General features: G+C 38.4%; 1 protein-coding gene across 1 annotated transcript in view; it reads left to right on the top strand.

The window, feature by feature from the left end:
• Kcnu1 (potassium calcium-activated channel subfamily U member 1) overlaps positions 1-21,051 on the top strand; it is a 167,878-nt gene that overhangs the window by 42,705 nt on the left and 104,122 nt on the right. The window contains exons 11-18 of the mRNA XM_070016038.1: positions 6,355-6,460; positions 7,259-7,341; positions 8,829-8,898; positions 9,302-9,454; positions 10,892-11,004; positions 11,343-11,414; positions 14,979-15,068; positions 15,195-15,292. Of these exons, the coding sequence (XP_069872139.1) occupies positions 6,355-6,460; positions 7,259-7,341; positions 8,829-8,898; positions 9,302-9,454; positions 10,892-11,004; positions 11,343-11,414; positions 14,979-15,068; positions 15,195-15,292 (785 nt within the window). The remainder of the gene's footprint in view (positions 1-6,354; positions 6,461-7,258; positions 7,342-8,828; positions 8,899-9,301; positions 9,455-10,891; positions 11,005-11,342; positions 11,415-14,978; positions 15,069-15,194; positions 15,293-21,051) is intronic.

Here is a 21,051-nt window from a genome sequence, read left to right as displayed (position 1 = left end):
TCATCTTGGTTGCTCTAATCAAGTAAAGCTCTTGGCCAAACACAGCCCTGTGTCTCCAACACAGCATATGCAGCACAAGTACCAACTAGCTAAACCCAGTCAAACCAAAGAATGCAAATAATAATAACAAAACTTCTAGTTATTTTAAAATGCAAATATCTTTACAGGAATTTATGTAAAACATTAGAAAATTGACACAGAAATGATCATATTTCATTCTTGGATTACTTGCTTATTATTCTAACAAAAATATCTAAGATATGCTTTGAAGTTTCATAAAGATAAATTTATAACATTTCTAGTAAGCAATAACCTAATTCCATACAACAACAACTATGGTTAAATTAAGCAGGACATAATAAATAAATAAAATTATAAAGCATTTGAAACCCTCAGTAGAGTCAATCCTATTGCTCAGAGATAAATACTCTCAGCTCTTTCATTATTTTGTGGGGTTTTATTTTTGGTATTTTTTATTATCATAGGTAGTATCTGAAGGTTACATTGTGATAATCCATAAATGTGTACATGATACTTTGAACAAATTCACCTCTCCTATTATATAATATATAATCACACACTCCCTTTTTCAGTATTTAAGTTTCATTATTCTATCTCAATTTGTGTATGAACATATGCCAATCTTCTTCACCCCTAGTGCTCTCCTTTTCTGCTCTCCTGCCAGCTGATCCTGCCCCCAGGTATTTCCCTTTTTACATTCCAATCCCATTACCACTATCATTATTTTTGGTATATAGTCCCCCATATGCATGAAACCATGTGATATTTGGCTCTTGGAGCACACCCAACACAATGATCTCCAGTTCCATCCATTTTCCTGCAAATTGTGACATAATTCTTCTTTATGGATGAATAATAATCCATTGTGTGTAGTTACCACATTTTTAATCCATTGCAGTTATTGGTACCTAGGCTGATTCCACAGCTTGGCTACAGGGAATGGTGTTACAAGAAAGATGGGTGTGCAGATGACTGTCTTGAGTGTTGATATATACTTCTTCAGAAATATGCCAAGAATGGCATAACACATCATAAGAGCAGCCATTTTTCATTTTCTGAGAAACTTTCACACTCATTTCCATCAGAAGCGTGTAAAGGGCTCTTTCTCCCAACATTCTTGCCAGCATTTCTTCTTGTTTGCTTTCTTGATTGTCATTCTGACTGGAAATGGAGTATCAGTTTTATTTGCATTCCCTTTAGGTCTATTATTGTATTGAAATCTTTCTATGCAGTTAAGTCCCATAATATAATGAAATTTGATGGACCAACATTTGATACGTGTCTATTATTTTCTCTCATTGGATTGTTCCCTTTGTTACTATGAAGTGAATTCTCCTGTCTCTTCTGATTAACTTTGGTTTAAGTCATTAGATATGAAGATAGGTACTCCTGCTTGCTTTGGGGATGCATCTGCTTATAAATGTTTTCCATTCTCTTATGTCAGTGGTATGCATTTCTTGTAGACAACAAATGGTTATGTCTTGCTACGAACCTATGCTCAACTACTACGCTACATCTTCAACTTGTCTCAAATCTATGTCCTCCAGATCTCTGATTCCCAAATAGCTGGGATTATATGGGTCACTACAACCAATCTGGAACTTGTTTCTTATGTGGTAAGATTCAAGCATAAAATTTCAACTATTTTTATTTTTCCAAGACCAGTTATTGAATATACCCTTCTTCTGCTCAATGATCTAACACTACCACTACGAATAGTTATTATTACTTATAGTTGTATTAATACTAAACTTTTTGTACGTTTTGTTGTAAAAAAATACTGTACAGAGAGGTTACAGTTACATGAGCAAGGTATTGAGTACATTTCTTATCAAGCATTGCTGTCTCCTCCTTTCGACATAGTGTCTTGTACATCTCATTGTTACAATGGGTCAACCTGTATCCCTACTTAAGCATTTTGTTCTTTCCCTTCGCCTCCCAGAATTAGAGAAGTGCATACATTATTTGCAATAACTAGTATATGTCTGAGACAAGCAGAAATGGTCAAATAAGTTGATGTTAGACGAAATGAACCCCAAGATAAGGTCTCAAATTGTTTTTCTTTCTTGCTATCGTTTCTAACATATTTATAAGATGATTTCTTTGTTGCTTTGTATGTCCCTCCCCCACGATATAACCCGTTTTCACTGTATTTGATGTTGGTATAATTTGGAGAGAGGAAGGAGAAAAAACAAATCATTTAAATGGGGTACAGATGGACTCATTGCAACAATGAGATGTACAAGATGTTATGTGGAAAAACGAACTTTACAACTTTGGCTCGGGGCGGGGAGATGGGAGGGGATGGGAAGGGGAAACAAAGGAGGAGGCAACAATGGTTGATAAGAAATGTATTCATTACCTTACTCATGTAATTGTAACCCCTCTGTATGGTATTTTCACAATAATAATTTTTTTAATGCAGGGCACCGACATCAAATACAGTGAAAAAACAGGGGTTTATACCTTGGGAGAAGAACATACAAAGGAACAAAAAAATCACATGGTACATTATTAATACATTAGAAACAATAGCAAGAAAAAAAAGAAAGTATTTGTGTCCCTATCTTGGGGTTCAGTTCGCTTAACATCAACTTATGTGGTCATATATACATAGCCTTTGTCCTTTTCTACTTGTCCTACACATGTACTAGTTATTGCAAGTAAGGGAAGCCATGGGAACTATGTTTCTTTGGGCCTGGCTTACTTCACTGAATATAATTTTTTTCCAGACCTATAGCTTAAAAAATAGAATGGAAGCTTAAAAAAATAGAATGGAAGAAAGACAGCCTCTTCAGTAAATGGTGCTGGCAAAAAAACTAAAGCTAGATCTTTATATGTCACCCTGCACCAGAATCAACTCCAAATGGATCAAAGACCTTGAAGTCAAAACAGACACCCTGAAACATTACAGGAAGTAATAGGAGAAACCCTAGGTCTCCTTAGCACAGGCAGAAATTTTCTTAATAGAGACAGAGAAACACAACAAATCAAAGAAAAGTTGGACAAATGGGATTGCATGAAGCTGCAGAGATTCTGCATAGCAAAGGACATAGCTAGCAAGATCAATAGAAAGCCCACGGATTGGGAGAAGACTTTCACTAGCCATACAATGGACAAAGGTCTCATATCTAAAATACTAAACTTGTTATGACTAAGATTGTCATAGTTAGATACGTACAGCTGTGTAAGAGAGTTGTATCTTTGCAAGATAGATCTTGCAAAGCTGTACATATCTAACTATGAAAATCTTAGTCATAAAATGCTAAAGTGTGCTTTCCCTCTTTTTTATTTTTGTACTTTTTTAGTAGTTCATAAGCTTTTCTTGGCCTTTTATCTTTCATATAAATTTTACAGTGCTTTTATCCTGTGCTATAAAGGCACTGTTCAAATTTGATGGGAATCAAACTGAAATGTTAAATTCAGAAATGAGTTCTCTACCTTAAATCCTTCCTTAAGTCTTATTATGGGCATCCATTTATTTAAGTATTATTTATTTGCTTTTGATATTATATCCTTTCTCAGGAAGAATGTTTCTCAGTATTTGGTATTTCTTCATAGTATTGAAAATGTTGTTGTCTTATAATGTTTTAGTTGATTATTTTTCATTCAAAAAAATATACTTGATGGGGCTGGGAAGGTGGCTCAGTGGTAGAGCACTTGCTTTGCATGCCTGAGGCCCTGGGTTCAATTCCTCAGCACCACATAAGCAAAAAGAAAAAAGCCGGAAGTGGCACTGTGGCTCAAGTGGTAGAGTGCTAGCCTTGAGCTGAAGAGCTGAGGGACAGTGCCCAGGCCGAGAGTTCAGGCCCCACGACCGGACCCCCGCCCCAAATAATATATATATATATATATATATATATATACATATATATATGTATATATACTTGACTTTAGCATACTGATCAGCAAAAATATTTTCTCTAATTTTTCTGTAGTATTATTAGTGTTTTCAAAATAAATATGAATACTTATATATATATATAATATTGTTATTATTGTGCTTACTTTGTCAATAGATATCTTCTTCATCTGTTTTTGTTTCTTTCTCCTTTAGTTTTTACTTGCATAATGTTAGTTTATTTTTGAAAGAATGAACTTTTGAGGTTGTTAATATTCTTTTAGTTTATTCTAATACTAACTTGCAAAGCTATACATTTTCCCTGAAGCATTATTGTTGCTGGGTCCAAATGTGTGTGCATCTTATACATAAGATATTATATATATATATGCTATATATTTAAAATTACATATATATATATATATAAAATTCCTTCAAACCATGAGTTTCACCAGTCTATTTGTGTATTTTATTTATAATTATAATTCCTTCAGATCATATGATTTTTGCAGTCTATTTGTGGTGTATGTGTGTGTTGAATGTGTGTGTATGTGTGTGTGTGTGTGTGTGTGTGTGTGTGTGTGTGTGTGAGCCAATCCCAGGGCTTGAACTCAAGGTCTGAGTACTGTCCCTGAGGTACTTTTGCTCAAGGATAGCACTCTATCACTTGAGTCACATGTCATTTCTGGATTTTTCTGAATAGTTTGTTGGAGATAAGAATCTCGGAGATTTTCTTGCACAGGCTGGCTTTGAACTGAGATCCTCAGCTCTCAGGCTCCTGAGTAGCTAGATTTGTAAGCATGAAGTCACCAGCACCCAGTTATCAGTCTCTGTTTAAACATTTCTAAATATGACTGGGTGCTGGTAGCTCACACTTATAATCCTAGTTCCTCAGAAAGCTGATATCTGAGGACCATGTTTCAGAGCCAGCCTGGACTGGAAAATCCACGAGGCTCCAATTAACCATCAAAAACCTGAAAGTAGAGGTTTGGCTCAAATGGCAAAGCACTATTCTTGAGCAAAAATATCAGGGAGAGTGCCCAAATCCTGAAAATCAAGCTCCAGGAAAAGAACACAAAAGAATGTTTTTCTAGTTATAAAGAACATATTTTATTTGTCTTTTGGCTTAGAACTTCTATTTGAGTATTGTGGTGAGATATCATAATGTAATGGTGTTTAGAAACTCATTTGACTAAAAAGTACTGACACTTAACATCACCTTACCAGTTAACTAAAAGTAGGGTAAAAGCATTTCTACCTTCATTTTAGCTCTGCCTTCCTTGCTCTGAGCCATTCTCTTATTCAATCACCTAGGATTCTGGAAACAGAACTGATTGATAAACATCTTTATAATAAGGGACCTAAGCTACCTTAAAGCAACAAGTGGGGCCAAGGAAAGATTGCTCCCCGCAAAGAGTACAAGTACCTTTGATAATGAGACTGCACCTTGGAACAGAAACAATCATGTCACAAAAACTAGAATGTTCCCTCAAGCAATAAGGATGTCTACTTACCATGTAGCAGAATGAGAACTGACTTAATGATCAACCAGACCACTCTCTGATCAAGATCACTTAAGAGTATATAACCATTGTCTTTGCCTTCATTCTTCTTCTGTTTAAAGGAAAGGCTTATATCAATACCTGGAACATAGATGGGGTCACTGGTCTCATTATGTGTCCTTCTTGTGGCCAAGTTAATTAAACTTCCTTTTCATTCCTTTTATCCTTAACCATCTCTTTAATGTACATTGGGACAGGTGACTATGTCTAGTCTGGAGGGAGTTCCTGAGCTGGGGCTTTTGTCCTAAATATCCAGAAAAAACAATATTTATAGTAACCATTTGTTGGCAATGTAACAAGGGGTTCTTTATTGAGTAAGAAAATTACCAACTTGATCAAATTGTTAAAGGAATGTTTTGTGTTTTAAAAACATAAGACAATTGTGCTCTTGAAAACTATATTTTTCTACATGTGTTTAATATACTTGATTCCCTCCTTGTTTGATCTGTCATTGTATTCGAGAGCTGTCATGAAATCTCTTATTCCAATGACAGATTTATTTCCTCCCTATGGCTTGTTCACTTTTGATCCATATATTTAGGAGCCATTTTATTAATTACAAGGATGAGATCCTGAGTTCAAAGCCCTGAATCACCAAAATAAGGCTCTTTTAAAAATAATATGCTATGCGTTTCTGAGAAATTTAATTATTTTGACTACAAAGAGAACTTTTTCATCCTCAGTATTTTTTTCTCAGTTTCATTTCCTGATTGGTGTGTTTTTAAATCACTGGCTGATTTGGCCTGAGCTACAGGCTCATACCTGTAATGAGGCTGGCGGTGCTGACAGTGTAGATGAACAAGGTAACATGGATGTTTTCTGGGAGGAAGTTGGGGATTCTAGGAAACACTCAAAGTCAGTACAAACACCTCTCAAACAAAATCATCTCCTTCCATCTTACCTTCTTCTTCCATCATGTTCTTTATCCAGAGCCCCTCCTTCTTTGGAATTGGAAACTATATTTAAATGCTACTTGGCTTATACCACTTTTGTTTCTGGATCTGCCCTGAAGTGGGAGGACCTGAGTAGAGCTGCGGTAAGATCTAGTTCCTTTTTCATTCTCCTAAGCTATAATAATTAAGATGATGGAGTATAATGCTATTCCAAAATGTACGATTTCAAATCATTTAATGTGTGTGTGGGGGTTAAAATCTGACCAGAAAAAAAAACTGTGTAGTAATTAAACTCCAAATCTTCTATGATAAACATTGTTCATCCCTATCTATGTGTAAATTGTTCCTTTTACTAAGTGCTCTATGACTGATTATCACTTTAGGAGATCTGAAAATGCTTTGAATAGCTGAAGTATATTTGAGCTTACCACTTAAATAGGTTTCTCACTTTACCCATTGTAAAGCAATGTTGGATCTGTGCTAGGAGCACTGTGTCATGTTCCATCCCTGCTATCCTCAGTGCCTTGGTAGCATTTCTAAGACAGTGTCCTGACATAAAGACATGCTAGTTACAACATCTTCCCAGGGCTTGGAAGATGGCTCAGCGGAAGGTGTTTGCCTAGCATTCATGAAGCCCTGGGTTCAATTCTTCAGTACCATATACACAGAAAAAGCTGGAAGTGGTGCTGTGGCTCAAGTGGTAGAGTGCTATCCTTGAACAAAAAGCAGTTCAGGGACAGTGCCCAAGCCCAGGCCATGAGTTCAAGCCCCAAATCCAGCTGGAGGAAAAAAAAAAAGGAAAGAAAAAAAACATCTTCCCAAGTGTGTTTCCATTCCTGTTGGCAATTTTGTGAAGAAATCATAAGAAAATCCCAAATAAGAATCACTGGAGTATTTCCCATGTAATAACTGGATGGCTGCTGTTTAATCTTGAAGAGTAGGTGGAGTTTGCGGAAGCATGTCTGATTATAGCCAACCCTCTGTGCAGTGACTCGCACTCTGAGGACACAGCAAATATCATGAGGTAAGAAGCTGTAATGAGTTCTGAATCTTCCAACACTGATCTTTTTCTATTGCTACTAATAAAAAGCCCAGAGCATAGGACTATCACATCATAGTCCATATTCCTATTTTGCAGACAATGCATATGGATACAATAGGAAATAAAAATGGAGCATCTTGAGAATATAGATACTCTGGACACTATCTATACAAATTAAAACAGCAAGCATACTAACAAGCTAATTACCTGCTGTTTGGACAAGTCCCTTAAAACTAAGATCTTCTCTGGCTCAAAAGCAAAGATGCCATTTGTGGCTCTTAGTACATTTTGTTGATGGGGGGGGCAGCACGGAGTTTTTTGAGTAGTGAAAGATTATGCCTGGTTTGACAAGTTGTCCAGCTTTTACTGGGAAGTATCTGGGAGAAGGAACTCAAGTTATGATAACAGAGTTTCAAATAGGACTGTGGTGGTAATGGTATTATGCTTTGGTCAGATGAACCGACTTTCCCCAGGACAAAATAAATTTGTACAGCTGAATGTCTTTTTTTTTTTTTTGCCAGTCCTGAGGCTTGAACTTAGGGCCTGAATACTGACTCTGAGCTCCTTTTGCTCAAGGCTAGCACTCTACCAGTTGAGCTACAGCACCATTTCCAGCTTTTTCTGTGTATGTGGTACTAAGGAATCAAACATAAGGCTTTATGCCTGCTTGGCAAGCACTCTACCACTAAACCACATCCCCAGACCCCAGCTGAAATCTTGACATGTAGCAAGAAACCATTAAGAACTGGCACTACTCAGAGCAAAGTGCATTGGAGATCAATCCTTGCTGATTAATTCATAGAATGAAGAAGATGAATTAGACATTCCTATGAGCGGTTTCAAGCTATAGACAGGAATTAAAACTCTAATTTTTGGTGATTATCACTTTTAGGTATGAAGGCTAAGACTTGTGAAACTGTTTTATTTCCTTCTTGTGAACTGGTTCCAGAAAAACAAAGTCTTCTAATATCAAAAGCTGACCTTTCTGTAGATGTGGTTTTGGAAAAACCACATTGTTGCTCTTTGCATGTATGCCCTTCTTTCTTATTCATTTATTTATTTATTTATTTATTTATTTATTTGTCGGTCGTGGGGCTTGAACTCTGGGCTTGGGCTCTGTCCCTGTGCTCTTCAGCTCAAGGTGAGCACTCTACTGCTTGAGCCACAGCACCACTTCCAGTTTTCTAGTGGTTAACTGGAGTTAAGACACTCATGGACTTTCTTGCCCGGGCTGGCTTTGAACTGTGATCCTCAGATCTCAGCCTCCTTAGTAGCTAGGATTACAGGTGTGAATCACTGGTGCCTGGCATGTATGCCCTTCTTTACAGTATATATTCTCCTCAGAACATTTTTAGAAAGCAACATAGCAATGCTATGCTATGTTTCCCATGCTTACCCGCACATCAATTTAATTGCATGACACATCCAATATAGCATGTTATTAATGAGTATATTTGTGGCTTATACAGAGTGCTCTCTATCAAGAACTATTACCCCAAGACAAGAATCATCATCCAGATTCTTCATTCCCATAACAAGGTATGGTAACATACCAGCATGTCCTGTCTGCTCTGCATCTGCATCTAAATCTAAGGCATGAGATGAACCTGGTTATTTGTTAATGGGTCTACAGATTAGAAAAGATTTGCTACTATAGGTGAAATCTGTAGTATCAGAAAGTTGTCCACTTAATAAGGTTAAAATTGGGGTCAGGCCTCATGGTTTAAGCCATCTGACCTGATTTGACAACTCTAGCTCTATTGATTTTAAAAACTGCAAGCAGCTGAACATTAGCCATTTTCAAATGCTGAATTTGTTGGCCTGGGCTCCCTTTTAAGTCTCAAGAATGGAGAGTAATGATTCCAAGTAGACGTTCATCCAAAAGAACTTGCTTGAAACCTGTGCATTCTAAGCATTTGATCTGCTTTCTACCATAAACCAGGTTTTCCTGCCCAAGATTCCCAGCTGGAACTGGAGTGCTGGAGACAACATCATCTGCTTTGCTGAATTAAAGCTTGGATTTATTGCACAAGGTTGTTCGGTACCCGGCTTATGTACTTTACTTACATCTCTATTTATTGAGCAAAACAAAAAGGTAACTGTGGAAACTGATGTTCATGCTTTGCTCTTACTCAAATTAAGTATCCTTCATATCAGGCTCAGAAATGGGAAGAGAAAGATGAGGAAAGCAAGAAGTCTCCAAGAAATGGGATTTGATTTTCACTTGAGTCCACAGGGGATTTAGATTTAAATTATAGGTACTTTACTGGCCTTGAAGAAGTCATTTGTCTTATTCATGCAGTACTTACCTATATAATAAAAATTATAACTCTGCTTCCTACCTGTACTCCAGAATGTTATAAATGTAAATAGATTCCTAATTTGGAAGCACTTTGGCTTACTGAACATAAAAAATATAAACAAAAGTTATATAAATAATAGAGAAGTCATATTATAAATATAGTCATAAACATATGACTATAAAGTCATGTAAATATAGTTATAAATAAATACAAAATAATAATTAGAATAAAAAAACATATAATTTTACCAATCAGAAATCTGATTTCCAGATTATTTTTGACTAAGTCTGTGCAATAGACACAACAGTGATGATGGATTTAGTGCCTAGTGTGTGTTGCATTTTCCCTCATTCTGAAGGTAGGAGGGAAATACCCTCCTAATACTGAAAGTATTATCTCTCCACTGTTGGTTGGTGAGCTGGTGAGCTAACAAACTGGGTTGTATAGAAAGTTGATGACAGCACAACAAGAATTGTTCTAGTCTACACTCTTACCACTATATGCTATGTCTTTGCTGTTGAATATCTACCCAGAATCTCCCCTATTAGATTCTTCAACACTTTTCTTCTCTTTTAATCAGGGCAACTCCCAAATCATAGTATGAGTCCCTAGGACACTTTACAAATCCACCTCTTTCCTATAACTTATCCCACATCCCAGAGACAATGCTTGAGAAAATTCAGAAATTTCAGACTTTCGCCTGTAATCCAGGCTTTTGAAGAGACTGCCATGCTTCGCAAGGCAGTCTGTTTGGGATTGGTTCTCATGGTGCATGTGGGAGAAGGGGGCAGAGTCTTACACACAGGCTAGGACTCCTCCAGGACTCCAGCAGAGTCTTACACACAGGCTAGGACTCCTCCAGGACTCCATACATTGAAAAGATGACAACTTAGATTCCACATTATCCCTCCCATCTTGTCATTACTGACTGGAAAAATGGGCTTGTACCCTGAAGTTAGGAGTGGACAAGAGAGAGGAAGTTTAATTTCAAAGGAGACTTTGATACCATCTGGGGAGAAACTAAATCAGGAGGCATCCTTATCCTGAACTCTTTGGTGAAAACAGTTGAGTTTTAGTTCTTACATAATTTCTCTTCAATTCACAATAAAACAAATCTCCTTTCTATGACTAAATGCAAGCACCTTGCTGCTTAGCAGAATATACAACTTGTATCATAGCAGCCCATATGCCATGGCTTTGTACTCCATGAGTGTGATTGTGCATTCCAGGTTACTCCTAAGCTTCCCTGGCAAAAATATTTCTTAAGTGGTCTAAAGAACAAAATTTTGACTCAGCGACTCTCAGATGACTTTGCTGGAATGAGTTTTCCTGAGGCTTCCAGGTAAGTCAAGTGAAATAGTTCCCTTGTGTGTCCCACTGTAGCACTCATGAAGACTCACTGTAGGCTAGAGTCTGTCACACAAGCTGGTGTGTGGGAATGAAGCATTCAGAGGCTCTGAAACCTATCAGTGTCTAGTGCACACAGGACAATCTCACCTCTGTCTCAGTGGTCCCCTGACTAAGAGTTGTCTTCATTTTACCAGTAGAAATCTGTATAGGGGACTTCCTTCCTCTGCTGAGATAGTTTCCTCCTCCATGTGGAACACTAGGATTGGTTATGATCACATAAGCTAGCATGCTCATCGACCTCTGCTTACAAGCCCTTGTCTTCCTTCCTAGACTCTGCTATGTGAAGATGAACCTCATGCTGATAGCCATCGAGTACCAATCCATGTTCCGCAGCACTTACAGGTACCAATAAGGGTTTCTATCACTTTTTTCTTTCTTTTTTTTTAATTTAATTTTATTTTATTTGAGAACATACTGTACAGAGGGGCTACAATTACATGGGCAGGACAATGCATACATTTCTTACCAAGCATTGCAGCCTCCTCCTTTGTTTACCCTTCACCTCCCTTCCCAGCCTCCCCCCTCCCCCCACCCAATTATACCCCCCTCCCCCCACCCAATTATACCCCCCTCCCCCCACCCAATTATACCCCCCCCACACACCGAAATTGTAAAGCTGGTTTTGACATGACATTTTGTACTTCTCATTGTTGCAACAGGTCCACCTGAATCCTTAAACGACTTGTTTGTCCCCATCTCCTCCACATGTTATACTGACATCAAATATAGTGAAAGCGGGGGTTACACTGTGGGGGAGGGACATACAAAGCAACAAAGAAATAATCTTATAAATGCGTTCGAAACACATGCATGAAAGAAACGAAAACATTAAAATACATATTTAAGGGTTCATTTTCCTAACATCATATTATCTGACCTTTTCCGCTTGACTCATACCTATACTAGATATTGCAAATAAGGGAAACCATGGGACCTATGCTTCTTTGGGCCTGGCTTACTTCACTTAATATAATTTTTTCCAAACCTTTCCATTTCCTAACAAATGGGGAAATGTCATTCTTTCTGATGGAGGCATAGAATTCCATTGTGCATATATACCACATTTTCTTGATCCATTCATCTACTGAGGGGCATCTGGGTTGGTTCCATATCTTTGCTATGGTAAATAATGCTGCAATAAACATAGTTGTGCTGGTAGCTTTAGTGTGGTCTTGTTTGTAAACATTTGGGTAAATGCCCAAAAGTGGGATTGCTGGATCATAGGGGAGATCTATGTGAAGACTTTTTTCTTTCTTTTGAAGAGATTCTTTTTTAATACATTTTTATTGCAAAAATACTGTACAGAGGGGTTACAGTTACATGAGCAAGGTAATGAGTACATTTCCTATCAAGCATTGTTGCCCCCTCCTTGAGGAGATTCTTATAGATTAGGACCTTCTAAAGATTCAGTCACAGCTAAGCTCCTGGAAGTCCTATACCAGTGTTCTCTACACTGTCTCTGACCACGAGGTTGGAATCACTGGGAACTCCACAGTGAGCAAACTCTACTTCTGTTCCTATGGTCCTAACTCATTTCACTCTCCTGAGAATGGAGAGACTCCACTTATCAACATTGCAAGGTCTCAGAAGTATTGGCCATTAAATACAATAAAATAAAATGCAACACAACTATTTGTGATTAAAAAAATGTTTTCGTAGCTGTACACCAGTGGCACACACCTGTAATCCTAGCTGCTCAGAAGGCTGAGATCTGAGTACTGAAGTTTGTAGCAAGCCCAGTCAGGGAAGTCCATGAGACTTTTATCTCCAACTAACCACCAGAAAACCAGAAGTGCAGATGTATCAGCTCAAGTTTTAGAGAGCTAGCATTGAGCGAAATGCTCAGGGACAAAGCCCAGGCCCTGAATTTAAGCCCCAGGATGATTACACACACAAAATGTTTCTACAACTATTAGCTAACTTGAGATGGTAAAACACAAAATCTTGCAAAACATAAATTTAACTGGCCTATTAAACAAGAGGGAAAATCACCAGACCCTTAGCATTTCTGTGAAACCTTAAGTGGAGTAGTCATCCCACAATACAACAAAAAAAAGAAAGAAAGAAAATGATTCAGGACAAAACAATGTATGTGGATATAGATGGAGAAAAGAGGGAGTGCTAATCAGCTGTATTGATGTGGACATAAAAAATACTGGAAATTAAGGAAAGATAGCAACTACTAAATGTGTTTTGTGTATTGGTATTCTATCTCGTATCATGTCTTTAGTCCAAGTTTTTAATTCTCATTTTTATGATTGTTTTTATTTTTGCCAAGCTAGCTTTGACCACAGTCCTTCAAATCTTGGCCTCCTGCATAGATAGAATTACAGATGGGACCTAATTAGCACTTAGCTAGCAGACTAAAATTTGATCTTAACTATGGTTTGTAGCCCTGTGACTCTAGTGAATTGTACTTCGTGTGTAGAATGAGGAAGACAATGTTTATTTACCCTAAAACCTCAACCAGATCCCAAATTGCCATTTCCAGGAATCCTGGAATTATACGAAAAGATTCAAATTTTTAAAAATTCAATAATTTTGAGCTGGGTACTGGCGGCTCATGCCCATAATTATAACTACTCAGAAGTCTGAGTTCAATCCAGGTGCCAGTGGCTCACACCTACTCAAGAGGCTGAGTATCTGGTTTCTGAGGATCATGGTTTCAAAGCAGCCTGGGCAGGAAAGTCCATGAGACTCTTATTTCCAATAAACCACCAGAAAACTGGAAGTGGAACTGTGGCTCAAGTGGTAGAGTGCTAGCCTTGAGCTCAAGAGCTGAGGGGCAATGCCCAGGCCCAGAGTTCAAGCCCCATAACCAAAGAAGATGGTGGTGGTGGTGGTGGTGGTAGAGGAGGAGGAGGAGGAGAAGGGGAGGGGAAGGGAGAAGGAGGAGGAGGAAGCTGAGTTCTAAGGATTGCATTCAAAGCCAGCAGGAAAGTCCTTGAGAATCATGTCTCCAATTAACCAGCAAAAAGCTGGAAGTGGAGTTGTGTCTCAAGTGTTAGCATTCAAGCCTTGAGCAAGAAAGCTCAGGGACAGTTCCCAAGCCCTGGCTTTGAGCCCCAGGGCCAGTATGCACACGCACATGCAAACACACACACATACACATACACACCCCACATAGCCAAGTACAAAGAATGCACAGCTATTAAAAGTTCCAAATGTAACTTAAAGGAATGTGGACAGACTTAATGATTTAGGCTTGTAATCCTGGGTACTTGAGAAGCGAATATCCAGCAGATCACAATTCGAAGACAACCTAAACAAAAAGTTAGTGATACCCCATATTAACCAACACACCAGGCATATGCAGCCACATACATCCCACCATTCCAAATACAAGAAGGCATAGGTAGGAAGATCAACTCAGTACCCAAGGCCAGCACTAGAAATAAAAATAAATAAAGCAATGAATGACTGGGACCATGTCTCAAGTGGTAAAATACCTCCCCAGCAAGCAGAAAACCCTGAGTGCAAAATCATAGTACTGACAAAGGAAAGTTGAATCCATCTGGTGAATTGGATGTATTTGTTTTAAAGATGAGTGACCTAAGTAGAAATACTGGCAGCATGGTAAAACTGTTGCTTTGTCCTCATGTTGTGTTGACCATTGCTAGATTAAGCTGACCAGGCATCATGTGTCAGCGCTGGTTGGTCCATCCTGCTTCCTGACTTAATCTGGAGCCATATCGCTTCCACCACTGTGTCCATGCAGCAGGCAGCTGACTTTTCTTAGCACAACCAGCAGTGATCAAACAATGGGTTAAGTAGAGTCAAGTCCCACTATGATTAGCAGTAAAAGGAAATTGACTCTTATTCACTTGGTAATGACAGGATGAAAAGCCAAATAGGGCCATAGAAAGCAGAGGGAGAAATCACTCTCTTTTCCTTTTCCATTTCCAGTGGTCTGATACTAAATCCACCTGCACAAGTCAAGCTACTGAAGAACACATTAGGGTTCTTTATTGCTGAATCTCTGAAAGAAGTCAAAAGGTAATTTTTTGTTTACTGCTTTACGGGGGCAGAAAGTACAAAAGCAAATGTTGGTTAATGGGAGGTAAGCAAAGCCAGCACCTTATCTCCTTGGTGAGTCACTGCTTATTTGCTTTCACTGTCCAGAGCCCTCTTTTACTGTTCTACCTGCCACCGTGATGTGTGCACTCCTGAGATGATTACCAAATGTGGCTGCAAAAGCAAGACCCGACAGTACCAGCAAGGTAACTGCATTTTATATCTGGTGGTATCTAGCTCAGCTTCTAAAGGCCTGGCCAAAGAGAGCAAAAGTTTCCATCATTTGAAAGACGAGATGCATTTTACTTGGCTAGCATGTGGCATGTATTTCTCCACTGAGGATCCAATTGCTAAGAGTTGCTCATTTAGAGCAGGAAAGAACCTTTCTTTATAAGGTATCTGCTTCAACTCCTTTAAAGGCCAAGAGAATACATTCCAAGAGGGGCTCCACAAATCTGCCCACGATCACATTGACAGCAGCATGGTCACATTGTTTGCAGCTTGGCCAAGCTGTTTCAGACATGCTGATTTTCAGCCTCATGCTTTTGCACAACTGTGTACTACTTCTGCACACTTCAGCCTGAACTTTCAGCCAGCATGTGACTGCTTGGGTCAACAGGAAGATGACATCTTCTAGTCATTCATTTCCACTCGTTGAGGAGGGATTGTAACTTTTGCTATTTTCTCTAGCCATTGAAGCAAATGGCGTCACAACAAACCTTTCCACTAAAATGCAAGAAATGAAAAAATAATATAAAATAGTTATGATAACGTAGTCATTTTTATTTTTATTATATGTGGTTTGATTAACTCTAACTAGCTTTACGAAGAGTTGCCATTCAACAAAGCAGATTATGAATACACTGTGTCTTTCTTGATCGATGTTATCCCTTTCAACATTTTTACCCATCCTTCCCTTTCCCTCAGCTCCTTAATTTTGTAGGAAGTGCATTGAACTTTTGAGTGAATTCTATTACCTTCTTGTTCTCATTGGGCTACCTCCCTCTCCTTGAACCCCCCCTCACTCCTATCAAGTACCTATTTCCTTGTGTTAGGTTTTCTAAAGAATTTCACTGTTTCAATTCTCCCTTGAATCTACCGTATTTCAATGAGTATATTTGTGTATGTTTGCTTACCCACCTGAAGTATTTACTTATATATTTGATCCTTTCTATCTTAAAAATTAGTTTCTTCCAGGTACATTCGTATCTTTTGAGTAAAACTCCAGCCTTTCTAATTTAAATATTCAATTCAAATGTTCAATTCAATTTGTATTTCCTAAATCAGGGCTATTCTCATTCCTTTGACCCCTGTTCTCCTTTGTCCCAGAATGATGCATAAATATGGAAGTAACAGCATCACAGATTGTCATTAGTGGATAGAGAGTTCACACTGATTCCAGTGAAGGATGGGGACCCACATTGCCATTAACCTTTGTCACTCTCTGTGACTTCCTTGTAACAGTCTCCTCTCTGTAAATCCCTCCTCTCTGCCAGAGCCTCAAGGCCATGAGATCTGCAAAGCACTCCTTTTCTGCACACCTGCTTTTTATGCCTCTTCTGTTACTCGGGCCTCTCTATTGGTTGGAATTTTTCAGCTTCCCATATGTGTGCATGTTGTCCAACTGCTTGCACACACACGTACCCTATCTCAGGTTCTGTAATCAGTGTGTGTTGTTTCTGCATACTCCTGCAGGTGCAGTGCACCAACAATCCAAAAACATTCCATTCCTTACACACCTCAGAATTCATGTATTTCCCTTGCCCAATCACTTCTCACAACCCGGAAGTGCTATCTGCGGTGCACTTCCTTCTCAGGGATCTAGGCCCTATCTTTTCCAAAACAATTTGTTGAGATAAACTTCAAATACTATAAAATACATACCATCTCAATTAAAAGTGTAGGATTCAGTAGGTCCTAACATCCAAAACGTGTTATTCTGTTATTACAGCAACCAACGTTGAGCTTTGTTAAAACTCAGATTAAAATGTAAATGTTGAAAATGAACTATGTAACTTGGATGTGGGTACAGGAGGGAGCAATTGGGAGAGGGTGAGGGAAAGGGAGGCTGACATTGTTCAAAAGAAAATGTACTCATTACTTGACTTATGCAACTGTAACTCCTCTGTATATCACCTTTATAATAAGTTAATAATGATAATAATAATAATAATAATAATAATACCAAATGGGAAAAATCCCTCTGTATCCTACACTCTTGGAAATGACTAATTTACTTTCTGACTGTGCATTTGCCACCTGTATTCATTTCATTTAAAATAGGGAATCACACATTGGCCTTTTGTATCTGACTCCTTTTATTGAATATGTTACAGCATATATCATTACCTCATTGCTTTTTTTGTCTGAATAATATTCCATTGTGTGGATATGCTTCATATTGTTTACATATTTATTTGTGAATGGATGTTTGGCTGTTTCTACTTTGGGAGTATTACACTTGTGTTATGAACTTTGTGCTCAAGTTCCTGCTTTTCAGGGTGTATACAGCCTGAAGACAAATACTTTATGTTTTGCTTTTCTGAGGAACCACCTCTGTTTTCCACAGCAACTACAAGTTTTGACATTTCCACATCAAGGTACATGGCTTTTAATTTCTTCACACTCTCAGCAACACTTTTTCATTTCCTTTTTGTGTTTTGTTTTGTTTTTCAGTAATAGTCATCTTAATGGGCATAGAATGATACTTGGTGTTGGGGTTTGAATTTCCTAATGGCTAACCATGTAGGCACTCTTCTATGAGGATGGCATTGGTCATTTACAGATCTTCATTGAAGAAATGTCTGTTTAGAGAACATTTGGGTTTGGTTCTTTTCTTCCTGTTTGTGAATGATATAAGGTCTTCATAGTTCTCAATACATGTCCTTTGTCAGATACCTAATTGGAAAATATTTTCCATTGTAAGTGGTTTGCATTTGCATTTCCCCCCATACTTTGAAAGCACACTTAATTTGATTAATTTTAAAGATGTAATTTTTCCTTTATCAGTGGTAACACCTTATCTAAGAAGATTTTAAGTAACGTAAGCTCATAAAGATTTATTCAGAAAAATCTCATATTTTTGGCTCCTTCATTTAGATCTATAATACATTTTGAGTAGATTTTTTTAAGTTTTATTTATTTTTTGTATGTTTGTTTTTTTGGGTCCGGCCATGGGGCCTGGGCGCTGTCCCTTAGCTCTTCAGCTCAATGCTAGCGCTCTACCACTTGAGTCACGGCGCCACTTCCGGCTTTTTTCTTTTTTGCTTATGTGGTGCTGAGGTATCGAACCCAGGGCCTCAAACATGCAAGGCAAGCGCTCTACCACTGAGCCACCTTCCCAGGCCTTGAGTAGATTTTTTGTGTAAAGGACTGTAACTTTATTCTTTTGATGTGACTAGCCAGTTGTTCCAGAACCATCTGCTTAAGAGACTTCTTACCCCATTGAACTAGTAAGTGACTAGTAAAAAAAAAAAAAAAAGCTAATTAACTACAAATGGATGGGTTTATTTCTGAAGTCACAGGTCTTATACCATTCATCTTCATCTTGTGCATTATACCAGTTCTGTGCTGATATAGTTTTCTGGTAACTTTTGACATTGGGAAATAGAAGTTCTCCAGTTTTTATTCTTTTGAAGAATTATTTGGATTATGTTGGATTTTTGCCTTTACAGATGAATTTCAGGATGAGTTTTAGGATGCCATGTGTTTAAGGAAGCCCACTAGGATTATGGCTGTATTTATGTTGAATCTATGGGTCAGTTTTGGAAATGTGGATATTACCTGTATTGTCTTCTAATCTATAAACATATGATGTCTTTACATCTATTTAGGTCTTTAATTTTTTTCAACAATGGCTTGTAGTTTTTCGATTATGAATTATTATTATAAAATTGACTACTAAGTATTTTAATTTTATCAAAAATATAATTGCTTTCTTAGTTTTACTTTCAGATAAATACATTTACTTTTGTATCTTATATTCTGAAACCATGTTAAAATATTTATTATTCTTAATGTGTATTGGGGTGTGTTTGGGGGCAGGGTGCCAGTACTAGGGCTTGAACTTGGGGCCTATTCACTGCCCCCTTGGCTTTCTCCATTAAAGGCTGATATTCTATCACTTAAGTCACAGCTTTACTCCTGGTTGGGGAGTGGTTATTTCAAAATAAGAACTTCAGGGGCTGGGAAGGTGGCTCAGTGGTACAGTGCTTGCCTTGCATGGATGAGGCCCTGGGTTCGATTCCTCAGCACCACATAAGCAAAAAGAAAAAAAAGCCGGAAGTGGCGCTGTGGTTCAAGTGGTAGAGCTCTAGCCTTGAGCTGAAGAGTTGAGGGACTACACCCAAGCCCAGAGTTCAGGCCCCATGACCGGACCCAAAAATAAATAAATAAATAAGAACTTCACAGACTTTTTTTTCCCAGGGGATTTGTAACTCAATTTTCAAATCTTAGCCTTCTGAGTATCTAGGATTACAGGCATGAGCAACAGGCATCTGACTATTTCTAATATTTCTAAATATTTCTAATATTTCTAAAAATTTCCTTCCATTTAATTTCTTGTTTAATTGCCTTGGGTATGCATCTACTACAGTGCTGACTAGGGAAGATAAAAACTCGCATTTTTATGTTACTCCTGACTATGTTATGTTACTACTTAGGGGGAAACATTCGGTTTTGTATGGTTAGGTAAGATGTTAGCCGTGGGTTTTTACAGATGCGTTTTACATGGCTGAGAAACTTCCTCTTTGTTCCTAAAAGATTTTTACTATGTGACCCCCCCCCCATATTCTCTCATAAAAGTTTTGGTATTTGTCCTCTTTCTCATTTTCTTTTATCTCAACGAAGGGATAATCCCATAGATTTTTATCTTTTATTCTATTGATATAGTGCATTGTATTAATTGATTTTTCAGACGCTAAATCAAATTTCCATTCCTGAAATAAATCCCTCTTAGTCATAATGAGATCATTTTGATACATGGCTGACTTTGGTTTGAAAATGTTCTATTGAAGAAGTTTGTATCTAAATTCAATAAAAATGCTGATTACAGTCTCCTCTCCTTGAGATGTCTTTGTCTGCTTCTGCAATGAGGGTAAAATTGGCCCCATAGAAGGAGCTGGAAAGCAATCCTTTCTCTTATTTTCTGGAAGAATTCATGAAAGATTAATGTTCATTCTTCTCTAAGCATCTGGTAGAGTTTTACCTGAAAAGTTATCTGAACATTACATTACTTTTTTAAATATTAGTGCAATCTTTTTTTATAACTTATTCAATTTTCTAATTCTTTTTGAGAAAGATGTTTTATCTAGGAACTTGAGACAGGTGTTTTATCTAGGAACTTGTTACTTTATGGTATCAAATCTGTCAACAAAATACTTTCTTCAGAAGTATGTCTGAGCGGGGCACCAGGGGCTCACAACTGTAATCCTAGCTACTTTGGAGGTCAAGATCTTCGGATCGTGGTTCAAAGCCAGCCTGGTCAGGAAAGGCTGTGAAACTCTTAACTCCAATGAGCCACCAGAAAACTGGAAGTGGTGCTGTGGCTCAAGTGGTAGAGCACTAGCCTTGAACTGAAGAGCTGAGGGATAGTGCTCAGACTGAGATCCAGCCCCATGACTGACAAAAAGAAAAAGAAGAAGAACAAGGAGGAGGTGGAAGAGGAGGAGAAGGAGGAGAAGGAGAAAAAGGAGAGGAGGAGGAGGAGGAGGAGGGGGGGGGAGGAGGGGGGAGGAGGAGGGGGGAGGAGGGGGAGGGGGAGGAGGGGGGGAAGAAGGAGGAGGAGGAGGAGGAGGAGGAGGAGGGGAGGAGGAGGAGGAGGAGGAGGAGGAGGAGGAGGAGGGAGGAGGAGGAGGAGGGAGGAGGAGGAGGGAGGAGGAGGAGGAGGAGGAGGAGGGAGGAGGGAGGAGGGAGGAGGGAGGAGGAGGGGAGGGAGAGTCTGACATTCCTATTTTGTTGTCACATT

Source organism: Dipodomys merriami, unplaced genomic scaffold, assembly GCF_024711535.1.
Source record: "Dipodomys merriami isolate MVZ:Mamm:240054 unplaced genomic scaffold, mDipMer1.0.p SCAF_12, whole genome shotgun sequence".
NCBI classification, from domain to species: Eukaryota; Metazoa; Chordata; class Mammalia; order Rodentia; family Heteromyidae; genus Dipodomys; species Dipodomys merriami.
The sequence above is the reverse complement of the archived record's forward strand: the minus strand, read 5'-3'. Positions and strand labels throughout refer to the sequence as shown.